This window comes from Urocitellus parryii, chromosome 2, assembly GCF_045843805.1.
Source record: "Urocitellus parryii isolate mUroPar1 chromosome 2, mUroPar1.hap1, whole genome shotgun sequence".
NCBI lineage: Eukaryota > Metazoa > Chordata > Mammalia > Rodentia > Sciuridae > Urocitellus > Urocitellus parryii.
The window spans coordinates 142,693,050-142,708,119 of NC_135532.1; the positions used below are offsets into that span (position 1 = coordinate 142,693,050).

General features: G+C 39.5%; 1 protein-coding gene and 1 non-coding gene across 2 annotated transcripts in view; both read right to left on the reverse strand.

Moving 5' to 3' along the window:
* Nucleotides 1-15,070, reverse strand: part of Mcf2l2 (MCF.2 cell line derived transforming sequence-like 2) — a 236,592-nt gene that overhangs the window by 119,417 nt on the left and 102,105 nt on the right. The window contains exons 7-10 of the mRNA XM_077795511.1: nucleotides 11,301-11,450; nucleotides 5,515-5,639; nucleotides 4,820-4,934; nucleotides 4,208-4,327 (exon numbers count right to left, since the gene is read on the reverse strand). Of these exons, the coding sequence (XP_077651637.1) occupies nucleotides 4,208-4,327; nucleotides 4,820-4,934; nucleotides 5,515-5,639; nucleotides 11,301-11,450 (510 nt within the window). The remainder of the gene's footprint in view (nucleotides 1-4,207; nucleotides 4,328-4,819; nucleotides 4,935-5,514; nucleotides 5,640-11,300; nucleotides 11,451-15,070) is intronic.
* Nucleotides 9,733-9,806, reverse strand: Trnat-agu (transfer RNA threonine (anticodon AGU)). The gene has a single exon. It is a non-coding gene; the product is annotated as a tRNA-Thr (tRNA).

A 15,070-nucleotide genomic window follows, 5' to 3' on the forward strand; every position in this document is an offset into this window, starting at 1 on the left:
AATACACAGTACTTATAACTATAGAAATCAAATAAAAAATACAGTTCATTAAGAGAAAAGGAAATGTGATAGAAAGGTAAAAGAAACTTTAGAATGTTCAAAACGAGAACAGAGAGAAAGCAGAAGAGATGTAGCAAGTAATGGCTATAAAGAAGGAGAAAATAAAATAAGTACAGAAAAAGAGATAGAATAAGACAATATGGCTATGAGAGGGAGACTAAAGCAGAGAAAGAAGGAAAAATCAGATTTTAAAATGAAAAAGAACCACAAACTCTAATGCTTAAAAGACAAGAGAAAAAAAAAGGAAATGAAAATTGCTAATGAGGGGGCTGGGATTGTGGCTCAGTAGTAGAGCGCTTGCCTAGCATGTGTGAGGCACTGGGTTCGATTCTCAGCACCGCATATAAATAAATGAATAAAATAAATGTCCATCAACAACTAAAAAAAATTGCTAATGAGAAATGAGAAAAAAGAAACAAATATATATATATATATATATATATATATATATATATCTCCACCAACCAATCAGCACAGTGAGAACACACATGCAAAGAAAAAAAAAAGGGGAAAGAAATTGGAAAAAAATGAAAAAATAATCTCCACTGAAGTGGTCAAAACTGTCCACAAAGATAGATGTTCCATGCCCAACTGTCCTTCTTTCTGTTTCTCCTTGGACTATGTACTGCTTACAACAAGTGCTGGGTTGTTAAATCCTTCCTTTTTTTTGTGTTGCTCACCCAGCTGCCAGCTGGAGTGGCCTGAAACTGAAGCTAGTTAAAATCACCTTCAACTTCCCTTCTCACCAGTGTAAGATAAGGCAGAATGGGAAGTACTGTGCATTGGAGTTTTGCTGGACAGACCAGATCAATGAGTACAGAGTTCTAAATGGGGAGTTCTGGTAGCTAGGGCTTAGCTCAAATCAGGCCTTTGGAGACTTTGTTGGGTGGTATCTTCTCTGGGGAGATTAAATCAAAATATCCCTATGGCCAGGGAGATGCCAATCTCTCTTCTGGGGATCTGGATCTCCGGGAACTCCCAAGAATTCTAGTTGTAGGGAAGGGGAGCCAACCTTCCACAGGTCTTGTGCACTCTATTGCCTACAAATATGGCCTTCCCAGGGTCAATCCCCAAGTGTAATCATGTCCACCTCTTGAATTTCCCAACCCTCTTCAGCTGCTCATGGGAGCTGCCAGACTCAAAAGGAAATCAAGTTGCACTTCCCTCCAAATTCATTCCACCATGTACAATCTTCTCTGCGCCTGTTTTAATCTTGATCTACTAGGCATACCCTAGGACACATGGTGGGTGCTTTCTGGGACAGTTTGACAATATTTGCTGTGCTCTCCCAGGCTCCTCCTGCAGCAGTGAGCTGAAATGTAGTCTTCTCAAAATGGCTCTCCACCTGAGTCTGAGCTCTCCACTTGCTGGTTGAGAAACACAGAGCACTTTGTAAACATCAGCTCACTGTGCAGCGTATGGTTCAGCTAAGGTTGGACTTCTTTTCTGTTCTGCCAAATTTGTCCATTGTGTTTCTTTCTCCATTTGTGTTATCCCCCACGCTGAGGTGAATCTGTGACACTGTCACTTTTGCACCTGGCTTGGCTCCCATATACTCTTTCTTGTCCTTTGTTCAATACTTCCAGGTTTCCGGGTTTTTCAGAGTCACTGACTGTCCAATATTGAATTTCAGTCAATTTCTTCAATCACCCTCTTCACTGAGAAGCAGTACTCCTATTGCTTGAATCCCAAGCCATGATACAACTGGAAATGCAGTCTTCCTCTAATCCACCATCTGGAATCTCCTGAAACTGATTTCTTGGGACTCCTAACGTCAAGCCCCCTCTGGCTTAGGACTCTGGGAACACCACCACCTTGTTCCTTTAACACTTTACAGGACAAATGGGAAGACTAGCCAAGCCCTAATTATCTGAAAAAACAATTCCTCTTAGAAACATGACAGAAGACATGTTGAGGAAGATCTCAATTTTGTTAAGATAGCTTTGTTCGGTATACCCAAAGGTAGCGGATTATGTATAGTGCATCTTAGGGAAAGTAGATTTTATAAACTGGAAAGTGAGGCACAGGATGGATGAAATCCATCCCTGGACACAGGTCACATCCAGTGGGTTAGTCTAGTTGGTTCAAGAATTTTGCCCATTAAAAATGGATCATGGAAAAAATAAATAAATAAAAATAAAAATGGGTCATGGGTTCACAGAGCATTCCTATGTTCCCTGATCATATGCTTCATCTCTAGGTTTGATCAGCCATTTTTAAAAAGTATGTATTAAGGTAGACAGAAGAAAGAATGCAATGTTATTGTGAAGATCCATTATCACTATTTAAAATGTAATCAAGAACACCCTCCAGTAGCTTTCTGTTATCACTGAGAATAAAATCCAAATCATCAGCAAAGATCTCAGGCCCAATATGACCATGGGGCCCTGTCCATCTCTCCCAACTCACGTCCTCACTGTGCTCCAGGAACATTCCTTGACTCACCAACCCCATTCTCATGTACGACCTTTGCACTTGTAGCTTCCTCTGTCTTGATGCTAGTCCCCAAAGCTTTGTGTGACTACAGATATCTCAGATCAGAGGCCACCTTCAAAGGCCTTTCTTGACCATTCTAGCAAAAGTAGCACCCCAGTCACTTTCTCTTATATCCTGTTTTCTCTTTATGTCACTGGTCACTATCTGGTATTATTTTATTTGACTGATTTTAATCAACTCTCTCTCCTTAGTAGAATGTAAGTTCCATGAAGACAGGGTCTTGAGTGTTTCTCCACACCCACAACACCTAGGACAAGGAATACCTGTTGATTAATTAACATTCTCCTGGTTGGTCAGTAACCACCTTCATTTATATATGAAGGTATTTTTTTTATTGGTGAGACATTTTTTCCTAATATATAAATTTATATAAGCAAAAATACATGGTATCTATATTTAATAAAGAGTTCTATTAAAAAACTAGAATTATACAACATTGGGGCTGTCTATTCTAGAGAATTTGTGACACGTCATTATCATATATGTGAAGTTCAATTTCTAATGACTTGTGTGTTTTTAGCATTAAAATACTTAGCTATCAATGATCACTGATAAGAGAAGGTGCTCACTAGAGCAGGATGGGATTCCTGAGAGAGGAGCTGGGTGCACAGGTGGGTTTGTGAGTTCACACATGCCCAGGAACACCCTCAGCTTAGCATGACCTTCATTTTGTAGTCTTTAAGGGTACGTCTTTAACTGTAATGTACTTGTCAATTACCTGGGGATTTCATTAAAATGCCAATTCTGAGTCCTAGATAGGGCCTGAGATTCTGCATGTTTTATAAGTTTTCACTCAGGTGGCACCTATGAGACTAGCTAAGGGCTCACACTTCAAGAAGCAATCTCCAGTTCTGTAAAATTATCATCTGGGAAACATCCCTCTAGATTAGCTCAGAAAGGAAGTACTAATCACAGGGGACTCAGTCCCCTGGAGAGAAAAATATAGAGAACTTAATTAAGAAAAAGCAGAAAGGCACTTTCCTGGAAAGAGATGACTCATTTTTTCTAAATCTGTAATAAACTGAATCTATAAGAACTTAGAATAGAATTCCTTCTGAGTGCTGACTGGTGTGCAGATTTGGGAACTTGCTTAATTCTGATATGGGAATTGTAAATAAATACACACTCCTTTACAAATCTGAAACTTACAACTTTTGGGGCATGGAACAGGAGAAAAGTTTTGTCAATTCTGTGTAGCAGAAGAACTAATATGAATCCATTTCCCCCGCCAATTATTGTTTTTTCTGGTTTCCCCTTTTAAAAAATTTCCCCTCCTTGCCTCCAACCCTCACCTCTACATGAGGAGCTCTAAACTGTCTATGCTAATTGACTTGGCCAGTGATTCACCCACTGTGACCTTCTCCCACTTGGCTGCCGATCCCATGAGAGGTACACCTGAACTTCTACCTTCCTCCATATGCTTTAGAAGCTTTAGTAAGACTCTGCTACGGGTCTTATTTCATATTATTTGTTATAGTTGTTAACATGCCTATCTCCTTGGGGACCTGGTGGTAGGGGTGGAGTGACTGAAGGGCAGGATTTGGGCATTCCTGGGTCATTTAGCAACCCTCTAACAGCAATGATTGAACACCATTTGTCATTGTTCATAGCAACTTCCTTCCAAGTACAAAAAAAACCTCAAAAAACAAACCTGGCCCTTTTCCTCCAGTTTTTTGTGTTCCTTAAGAAGTTGTTCCACATGCATCACGCTGTCTCCAATGCCCGTAAACTCTGCTAGCTCTTCCAGCAAATTTTCCAGGGCAAGTTTAACCTGCAGGACACATTAGAACTGTGCATAAGTAAAACAACAAGCACCCATCTGTAAAAGTATAGGTTTGTTATGTGCAAGAAAACCTAAAAAATCTAAAAGGATCAGGACTTGGGTGAATCAATATATGCCTTTCTTCTTTCTTCTTTTTTCAGCTTAGTACCTTTCAGATTAAGCTGGGGATCTAGAGGCACTCATAGTTAGAATGTTAGAACTACATTCAACAGCTCATCAATCTAAAAGCAACTTAAACCAACACTGAAATGCTACATATGTCAACAGGAAAATGGGACAATGGGATTCTAGATTGCTGTTACTCCACTGCAAATGTGGGGGTCTATGAAATAGTAAGGATGTAAAGAGGGAGCTGGATTAGGCAAAAGAGGAAATCCCAATCCCAGAGCATCTAAAGGGAAAGAGAAAAATCAAAGGTCTGTATGAAAAATGGAAGTTATATTAAGAAAAAGGAAGTTATATTAAGAAAGAAAACAATACCTTATAAAAATTGTGCTCAAAGCGCTGTAGTTGTAGGCATTGGTTAAGTTTCAGGTGATGCTCAGACCAAAACTGACTAAAGGCTTTTTCTGTTTCATCCAATTGAACTAATAGCCTTTTAAGAAATAACGAAAAAGCAACTTTATGTTAGCATTCATTTCTACAGGTGTCTGCATAGGCCTATGTTATGTACCACCTATGTCTTCCATCAATGTTATTAATTGTGACATTCTGTGTATTATTAAAGACTGTGTCACCTGTGTCTTTCTTAGGGTTTAGTGGGTCCCACACATTCAAACACCTGCAGTACAGGAAGAAACTTAACTCCAGATGCAGCTACTGTGCTTTAAAAATGTGCTTCAGGTGACCCAACCTTTGTGCCTTCTTCTTTTTCCACCTGAGACTACACATGTGTAAATAACAGCATCAAACCAATTTTTTTTTTTTTTTTTTTTTTGGAAATGAAACTCAACAAATACCATCATCTCTCTGGAAATCCTGGGATTAGAGCATATCATAAGAGGAGGGAATGGAACTCTCCTAAATATTATTTATTTCCCCCTTTAGTCCCAAATATTATTCTTTCTTGGCCTCACTAAGACCCAGTAGTATCTATTCCAGCCTGTTCTTAGTTGTTTTAGAACATCTAGGTCTACATTCTCTCCTGAGAAATCAAAGTCCACCTACTCACTCACCTTTCCATGGTAGCTACATTCTCAAGTTCACTGATATTGAGTTTTCTGGTGGGATTTTTGGTTGTTGGTTCTTGGATGCATGACAGTAGGGTGGTCCCTTGTTCTCCAAGTAATTTCAGCTCATCCTAGAAAAGCAAAAATATAGACTTTCTTAGAAGGAATCCACAAAAACAAATTCACGGTATTTGGGAGGTGAGGAAAAAGGTAAATCCATATGTTTTTCATTTAGGATGTTAAATGTCAAAGAAGTCAAGATGCAGTCAATTAACTTAAAAATTAATTTATCCTTAATAAGTAATGCATACTCATGATACAAGATTCAAAACATACAAAAGGGCGTGACATGAAAAGCAATTCTTTTGTCCCCAGCCTGTCTATTTTCCCTCTCCAAAAGCAAATATCTATTAAGATTTTTGTGTAGATCTCAAGCTGTTGTTGTACATTAAAAGAAAACCTAGTTAATAAAAATCTGTTTCTAATCCAAGATAGTGACCAGAAACAAAAAAATAATGACAGGAATTGAATGTTAAGTGCTAGACATTTGCCAAACAATAATAAAACAATAACTGCTAGTGGACCATGAAAGTATTTTATCTGGTCTCATTAGTAAACACTCCCCTCTGCTAACTGTCCCCTAATTGTGGCCTGGTCCTAATTGTGGTTCAAGAAGTTTATCAGAAATGGGCAGCAATTTCAGTTTGACATGGAAAGATTTGGACTTCCAAGGCAACTACTAATTCTATAATACTCTTTTAACATGGTGCTTTGCAAGCTATTTTTGAAGCTATTTTCTTTCAAATCCAGTAGCTCAGAGACTTCACCTTGGAGGTCACCTCTCATTACCACAAACTTTAATCATAAGGGCCAGGCTGAAAGCCAAAAGGAGCATATTCAGCCTGAGAATTTTACTCTTCAGAATTCTGGGTTTGGTTCCTGGGTTACCGGGGCTGATTTGATATGCTCTTGAGGATTAGAGGAGGCCCATGATTCTAACTGAAATACTGAAATACTCTTGTGCCTGTGAGCACTGAAACTGTTCTTCTAGGCTAAGTGACCTCTTCAGCCTTCACACAGCCTCCAGGTAAGGGAGGAATCTACCCCCACACCCCAACTATGTTCACATAGAATTCCTGGGTCCTCTCAACCTCATGCCTTTCTTCATTGCCTCCCATCTCATTCCAGTATTTCCCTTAAAGGGTTACTTTGACCATACCCAACTTCCAACTTGTCCCTAGATCTGTGTGATGTCTAGACAGCTCCTTGGATTCCGCGACTCTGTCCAATTCAGACAACGCCCCAAGTCAGCAAATGGCAGTCTCCCCTGCCTGCGAATTGGATGCATCCCTTCTTTTCCACTCTCAAGCATGGGCCCTCTTTTCTTCTTATCTCATCAATGCTCATTAAATATTTGCAGAGTAGCTAAATTAGTAATAGTCTAAAAGAAGACAGGTTACAGATGAATAAAGGTACATCAGATATGATGGGAAAACATAGATATGATGTATACTTGTCCTTACCCTTTTTTTCCTCCACCCATCGAAGAGGGTCCTGGATTTTCCCACTCAGTTTCTTAACTGAACCTCAGAAAGGATTCTGGTATTATTTTACAGGTGCTCACACGCACACGCACACACACGCACACACACACACACACACACACACACTTTGAAATGCAGATGGGAAGGAGGGTGGTGAGGCTAAAGGAAAAGAGGCATATAGCTTAGTACAGAAGGAGATATGGAGACACTGGGAGAGGGACTGAAAGGAGAGACATATTCAGAGAGCTGCAGACATGAGGGAAGTATCTGAGATAGGGAAGGTGGATCTTAATAAGTGATTTCATACCCTGTGTATCACCTTCACACTGTTTAAAACAAAACAAAAACCATAGGCAAAAATCATGACCTGGTTACTGCTTTGGGACTAAACCACATGGTCAGCTTCAGTAAGGTTACAAAAAATCTGCCATAACAAAAGGGAAAGATGGAGCAACTATGGTTCTCAGAAAGGGTAAAGGTAAGGAGCCTAATCCCAAAATAGTTTCAGTTTCCATGGAAAGATAGTGTCCTTCATCCTTTTGAGTATTTAATTTTTTTACTGCCTGCACTCAGTGTGGATGGAGGAGCTCACGGCACTGTCTCTGGACCTTGTGTATAAATTCATGCTCCCTTCCAGAGAGTTTCCTTCCTTTGTATCCACCAGTGGCGGCAGAGTGAGTACTGCTTGCAGAGTGAGAGAGCCCACTGCCTGTCCAAGTCGCCTGTACTCAGGAAACGGGAGCCTCCCTGTGGAGACGGGGCAAGCACAGAGCTGGGCGCTGTGCCATGGGCTGAGTCCAGCCTCTAGTTCATCATCCAGCGGAGACAGAGGCAGTGCATGGGCAGTGAGCCAAGCTGTGTGTACTAGTCTCATTCATCAGGAACAGAACCCCTCCCGGGGAAAGCTATGTGCACACGTGCTCTTCCTTCCTGACTCTCAGATGGGAGACTGAAATCACAGAAAATAGAGTTTCAAATCTTAGCACCAAGCCCAGTGGCCATGATCTCATTGGATAGAAAATTACACATCCTGTACCAAAATTGGAAGCACTCTTGGACTGTAAGGATGAATTAAGAGCCAAATTGCGGTTCACACTGGGGGAAGGAATTTATGTTACTAAATAAGAGCCTTCTTTAAAGTCATTGGTTTGTTTAAAAGTTTGATAAGATTGTTCTGCTGTGAATGTTTTCAGATTTTGTTTTTCCTGTGTGAACAGATTAGTTTGATATCCAGGATAGCCAAAAGAAAGAGGTTATGATAGTGTTGAACAAAGTAGTAACAACTCCACAGAGAATTAGCAAATGAGGCTATAAAAACTCTTGAATTCAATAGCTCTAGTATTTTGACTGCTTGTCAAGTGACTGGGTGGTTATAAGGATCTAAGATAAGGGATCTCAAAGATCCCAGGAGAAGGTAAATCAGTCAAGCCAAGTATCCCAATGCCATGCTAGCTGTTTAGAAACTGTTTTAGAAATTTTTCTCTTTAGGGTGAGAGAAAAAAAATAAATCATACACCATAACTTTTATACATATTAAAACAGATTTAAAAGTTCACCATTCTGAGGAATTAATCTTACACTATACTGGCTTTTCACTTAGGAAGATGTTTTCTAAATGAAAAAGAACTCATTTTAATTTCTTAGAGAATGTTTAGTTAAAATGTAGGTAAGGGCTAGGGATGTAGCTCAGGGTAGAGCGCTTGCCTAGCATATATGAAGCCCTGGGTTCAATCCCCAGCACCGAGGGAAAAAGAAAAAAAGGTAGAGATGTAAAATAAGATATGTGTAAATAACCATAAAAAGCTATTAAGTTATAAATAAAAATTCAAAAAGTATTTCCTTTTTCTAATATAAATCATTTTCTTCTTAATGCATTTTTAGTTGAGAAAGAGGAAAAATATAACTCCAGTTTAATAATTTCGACATTCTTGCTTCTAAGTTATAAGGAGGAAAGAAATAAATTTATATTTGGCCAAAAATTAGTCATCACAAAAAGGAAAACCTTCTGTATTATTTTTAAAAGAATATTAGTATTACTTGGAAAGACAGAATATTTTAAATCCAAATTCATTTAATATAAATAAAATTGAGAATTTTATCCTCAAATAGTTACAGGTCTTGTCCATGACCTTGGGACAGCATGGAATAGAAACATAAGCATGATCTTCAGTTTATGCAAGGCTGCATTTATTTTCTTACTAAAAGGAGAATTCAATGGAATCCCCTAAATTCTTTTTAATTGTCTTACAGGTTATATAGAGATATTTAACCCAATTGAAATATGATAATTAGAGTGTAAAATTATTTCTTTATAATTGTCAAATAGCATTTCACATTCTGTGGATCTAAAAAGTTACTCCACGGCATAAGCAGAGTTGTGTGTTCTAAGTCTGAAAATAGCTGGTCACTATGCACAGGAAAATGCTCTTCCCCCATCTTGTAGACTGGTTCCTTCCCATTCTGTTACCTCTGTGGAACTCTGCCTGTGTCAAAACTATACAGTGCCTGCTCATTTGACTTTCCCAGAGTATCGCTGCTGCACAGACAGCAGGACTTATCTGATTGGTTTTCACTCCCTAGGTATGTGTCCTTGTATAAAATCCAAACTTTTAAACTTTTTCCCCAGAGCACTGTATGTGCCCTTACTACACCTAACTTGGGAGGGTCTGAACTTTTTTTTTTTAAGTGCTAGGAATTGAACCCAGGGCCTCCTGCATACTAAGCAAACACTCTACCACTAAGCTACATCCCTAAACCAAGCTGAATTCTAATATGTACCCAAAAGTTGCAAAAATGCTTTGCTTAATGGTTGCCTGAGAAGTATCTGAGTGACAGGTTGTCATCTCGGGTACTTCTGCTCCGCAGCTGCTCCTTGGAAGAAGGCTCTGTGCTCTGTGCTCACGACCGCCTGTGCAGAGCTCTGTTTTACAGTTCCTGTCTGGCAGCCTGCCATGCTCAGCATCCTTCCCATTACACTCTGTCCTACTAACTGCTGCTCTGCAGACTCCTAAAGGTCTTAGTCTGTGCATCTGCAAACTCTTTCCTTAGCAGACTTCACCCAGGCACTCCCAACCCTGCTTTCTGCAACCTGGACCTCACAGGAATCAGGGGAGGTGAGCTTGGCCAACTACTTGGAACAGAAAAAAGGTCAAGCTTCTCAGAGGCATTTCCTGGGAAAATCTCCAAGATGCTGTCAGGATTTCAGTTTCATTCCAGATCTTTGGATCACTGGAAGTAGGCTTGGGAATACACTTTGAGCTCTTTCTGGATGACAACTCCCCGAAAGGTGGAGTTCAGCAATGTTCTCTGGCAGAAGAATTAATTTCCCTAAACCACTAGACTCTGAGACTCCCCTAGCCAGACTTCGTGTTTCTCAAAGTTGCATTTTTGGGTTTTTTCTTGGCCCATAGTGGTGGGTCCTCAATAATTAACACCGAATAAGTGAACAAACCAGCCATCTAGCAAAAAGTTTTGCAATTATTGAGTTACAGATAAGAGTGCAGCAATTTCAAATTTGATGTATCAAAGATTCAAACAATGTTAAGGTGTACCAATGCCCAGTCCTTAGTTTGCTGTCTACTGAAAATGGGTCTTCTGATTAATAATGCATTCAGTCTGTTTGTGTTTCCCAGGGCCTGACAGACATGCAACGAGAAACTCCAGGAGGACTTCTCTTACTGCATAGTCTGAAAAATCTGCCAAACTCCCTTCTCAGCAGGTTCTGACATGCTTTTGTGAATCACTTAATAGGCGTCACTCCTCCTCCTAAAACCCATTTCAGAGCACCTCCCACAGTCCCTTTTCTCAAATTAGTCTTCAAATAAAACAACACATCCCTGAGAAACTGAAGCACTTAGTCAGTTTATTAGTCCAACCCCAAACTTCAAAACAGCTGCTGGAAAGCTCAGATTTGGAATCAACTCTCTTTCCTCTCCACCCTGGCAATGCCATGCCATCTTGCTGTGTTCTAAGCAGAGTCATCATAAGAGATCTGCCCTTGGACGGGTACTTATACACCTCATCTTGCCAGCACAGTGCTGGAAGGGGTTTGTCTTCCCTAGGCTGCTTTCCCTAGATCTCACATTCAGCAGCTTCCAGAGATTTTTCTCTTCACATACTGCCTATATGGAAGGTCTCAGATGGACAATGGCTGCCAAGTGACTGGAGAAGAAGCAAAAAGAGTCTTTACTCTAATTCTGCTATGGTTTGTGCCAGGAGCTGGCCTTTGAGAGGCCACTGACTAGTTACCTGCAGTTTGTCCTGCTGTCTTGTGTGGGACATGAGAAGGTCTTCAGTGGAGAGCATGCCTCTGGGCAGCTCTGTCATGGACAGGCAGGACCCAAATGTCTGCAGCATCTGAGCAGTATTCTTCAATGTCAAGGCAAAGTTTTCTATGGCCTGGAAAATCAGACAATTATAATAACACGGAGCAGTTAACATTCACCAATATACTTTCTCAATGGAACAACACTGAATTAGCTATGCTTTTCTCAGTGCCACATATTGTCCCTGATACTATATTTATCTATCACCTCAATAATATAGAGTTGGAGGCATTTGCTGTACTTTAATATGAAACTCCAACAAGTTAATTGAATTGCCCAAAATCATATTACTTGGGCAGGAAGGGAGGAAGGGAGGATACAACTAAGATCAGCGGGTTCAGGGCTCTGTTCATTACTCCAGGGTAATAAACATTAAGTCTGACTCCAGATTTATGCAGGTGCAATGCCACAAAGGGCAGAACCACCCCACTTTCTTTCTTAAAAAAACCTCACCTTCTCTTCTAAGTCCCTGCAATACCTTCTCTTTTTCCCCATCCCTCCTCCAGCTTCCTGCTGCCTCTGAGAGGCCTGTCAAATCCTGCTGAGAGGATATGAAAATTGGGAGGGGAATGAAGATAATGATTAGGTCACTAGTGACCTTTATGAGAGTTATTTCCATCTATGGGATGGATTGGGGACGTCTTCCTGTCCCATCTCTTTTATAAAATTTGCAAGCACCGTGTCACACTCTTCTCTGTACTCCCAGGGTGTGGTACCAGAGGGTGCCCATAAACTGTTATTGAGTTAATGGAAAAAACAAAAAGGTTCTACAGAATTTTCATTTGGGAAGAAATGACCTCTGTTCCTACATTATCAGAGAACTGTTTCTGAAAACCCAAACCCACATCATAAAGAATGTACCAGATCTGACAGGGCCTGTCTTTATGCCAGGGCCTGGGGCTGGAGCTGGCATGATAAAGCTTCCAGAGCACTGCCCACTCCCTCTACTGTCTGGACCCAAAAGGTTCTCTACTTCAGCTGTTTTCATACATGAAGTATTGCTGTGGGAGGACATCTCCCTGTTAGCATTTGAACAGCCACAACTTTGAGCACCTTAGTGCTTCTGGCTTAGAAATCCAAACTCTTTTGTAAAAATCTTTCTTTCAACTACACTAGTTTCATTATATTGAGATAACTATAATATATATATATATATAAAACTCTCTCAATTGTATTCACTAATAGCCTATGATGAATAACAGAGAAAAAAACACTGGGAGGAATAATAACAAATATTAAGATTATAATATATTTTGCTTTATATGCACGATTTCTTCTAATGCATCTTAGTTATCATTATTATCATCCCACATTATATAGATGAGGAAACTAAAGCATGTTGAGAATAATTTCCCAGAAGACATATCAAAAAATACATGGCAGAGGTGGGATTGGAGTCAGATGAGATCTGGCTCCTGAGCTGTACTTTTAAGTGCCATATTATCTTACAACTTGGCATTCAAAGCTATATTTAGCAAAATTAGATTTAAAACTAGATCCTCAGAAGATCTCGGCCTTGAGAATTGAAGATTTGAATCAGAGTTCAGATCCTAATCTTCCCTAATCGTGTTATTTGGATAAGCCATGTGGTGCAGTTGAGTTCCAGAGTCCTCACTTGAAAAATAGGAGAAATACTTTCTGTTCTGTGGGGATTTTTTTTTTTTTTGGATAAAAAAGGATAGCAACTGTGAAAGGATTTTGGTGACAATAAATACCTTACAACTATGATAAGAATAACAGTGACCACCCTGAATGTCAGGTGTGAGGCCTGCAAATGTCATCCTTGAAACAGAGGAGAGGTCACCTCTTAACAAATTAACTTGATTCCATATTATTCCCTGAATAATCACCTTGGAAATGGGCAGAGGACCTGATTCTAATATGGGAATTAAAAAGAGGTTGGTTTAGTTCTTTTTAGTTATAGTTCTGCCACTACTTGACCATTTGACCTTAGATAAGCTTCTTTTTTACTCTGAAGGTCACTTTCCTGTATAAAGTGATTGAAGTAAATGATGTTAAGGTTCTTTGAGTCCTAACCTTTCTATGCATTTCTATGCATTTGTCAATAACCTGATATCCAAAAAGCACAAAATAAAAAAGAATCTATATGTTTCAATCATAAGATATACAACAATGTGTATGTGCTTCTATACTATTCTACTCTAAGTTTTTAACTAGATGTGTGTATTTATAAAATTATCTATCTGTGGAAAAGGCATGAACAGAATATCACTGGTCTTCTAATACTAGTTGCATTTTTTAAAGTTCACTATCATGTGTTTAAGACCTGCACAACCACAAACAAGGTGGCTATAAACTAGATCTAGTGGGGAAGGAAGTGTGTGAATGTCTGCCCATGCCATCTCTAACCACTCTTCATGACCTTGGCCTTTTTTAACTAAGTTTTCAAAGACCTATTTTTGTCTCTGAAACAAAAAGGTCAAGGTTTATCTCTTTAAAATGTATTTATCACAAATTTGTCTGACTTGAGGTAACTTGAAAAACATGAATAGCATGATAAAATAAGTATCTGGTAGAGAAATCAGAGCAAAGGGGAGAGCTAGTTAGCCCAATAAGGCTGAGTGAATTCTTTTTGATTATCTAGGAAGTTGAGAAATAAAGCCTAGAAGCACTCCAGGTTCCACTATTTATATGGTCTAGCATATAAAGAGGTCTGCAGCCTATGAAGACCCCCTCACATCCCCTCATTTATAACACTCTACATTAACTTCCCTGACAACTTTCTTAGTTAGACTTATTTAGAATTATATGTACATCATGAGATTTTCACCATTCTTGTGACCAAATTGATGAGAAGTGTAAAAGGTTCTGGCCCAGGTTGGGGGACCTTTCTTCAGGTTTTGGGAAACTTCCTTGGAATTCAAAAAGAAGTGAGGAAGGAATTGGAATTTGTAGCTTTGAAAGAAATACAGTGTTTAATTTCTAAATTTCCTTTTTTGTTTTTTAGAAAAAAATCACAAAACATTATATCTGAAATGCACATACCTAATATGTACGTGCAGTTCAGGTGTTCACTGGTAAATATTGAGCAACATGCTTCCAAAGTGACCAGATACAAAGAAAAATGCTGACATCACAAGCTGTGAAGGGAGGTGAAGGAAGAGTGGGTTTTGCTGTGGAAACCTAATCTTTTCAAGGTTAGGGGTTAGGAGAGTGGGGCAATGGGAAAGAAAGTATAGGATCATATTTTCTGGTGACTGTCTTAGCCTGTTTAGGCTATTAGAACAAAAATACCCTAGACTGGGTAATTTATGAACAATAGAAATTTATTTCTCACTGTTCTGGAGGCTTGAAGTCCAAGATCAAAGTGCAAGGAGGTTTGATGTCTGGTGAGGGCCTGTTCTCATAGGTGGCACCTTCTCTGGTCTGCCCAAGGCATGGGGCAAGGCAGATCCCTTCACCTCTTGTGAAGTCTGACAGAATCACTTCCCAAAAGGCCCCACTTCTTAATACTGTCACATTGGGTTTCAACATATGAATTTGGGGCAGGGGATAAGATACCAACATTCAGATCATAGTAATGTATCACTGAAACTTCTATTTTAGCCCAACAACCACCAATACAAGTAGGAAAAAGTAAAATACTATATATCAGGCACTTTCACAGACCGTATTTCCCCTCCTTCCCCACATCAAACTTCCATGTAGCTTTTGGCAGTCCAAGGTTTCTCA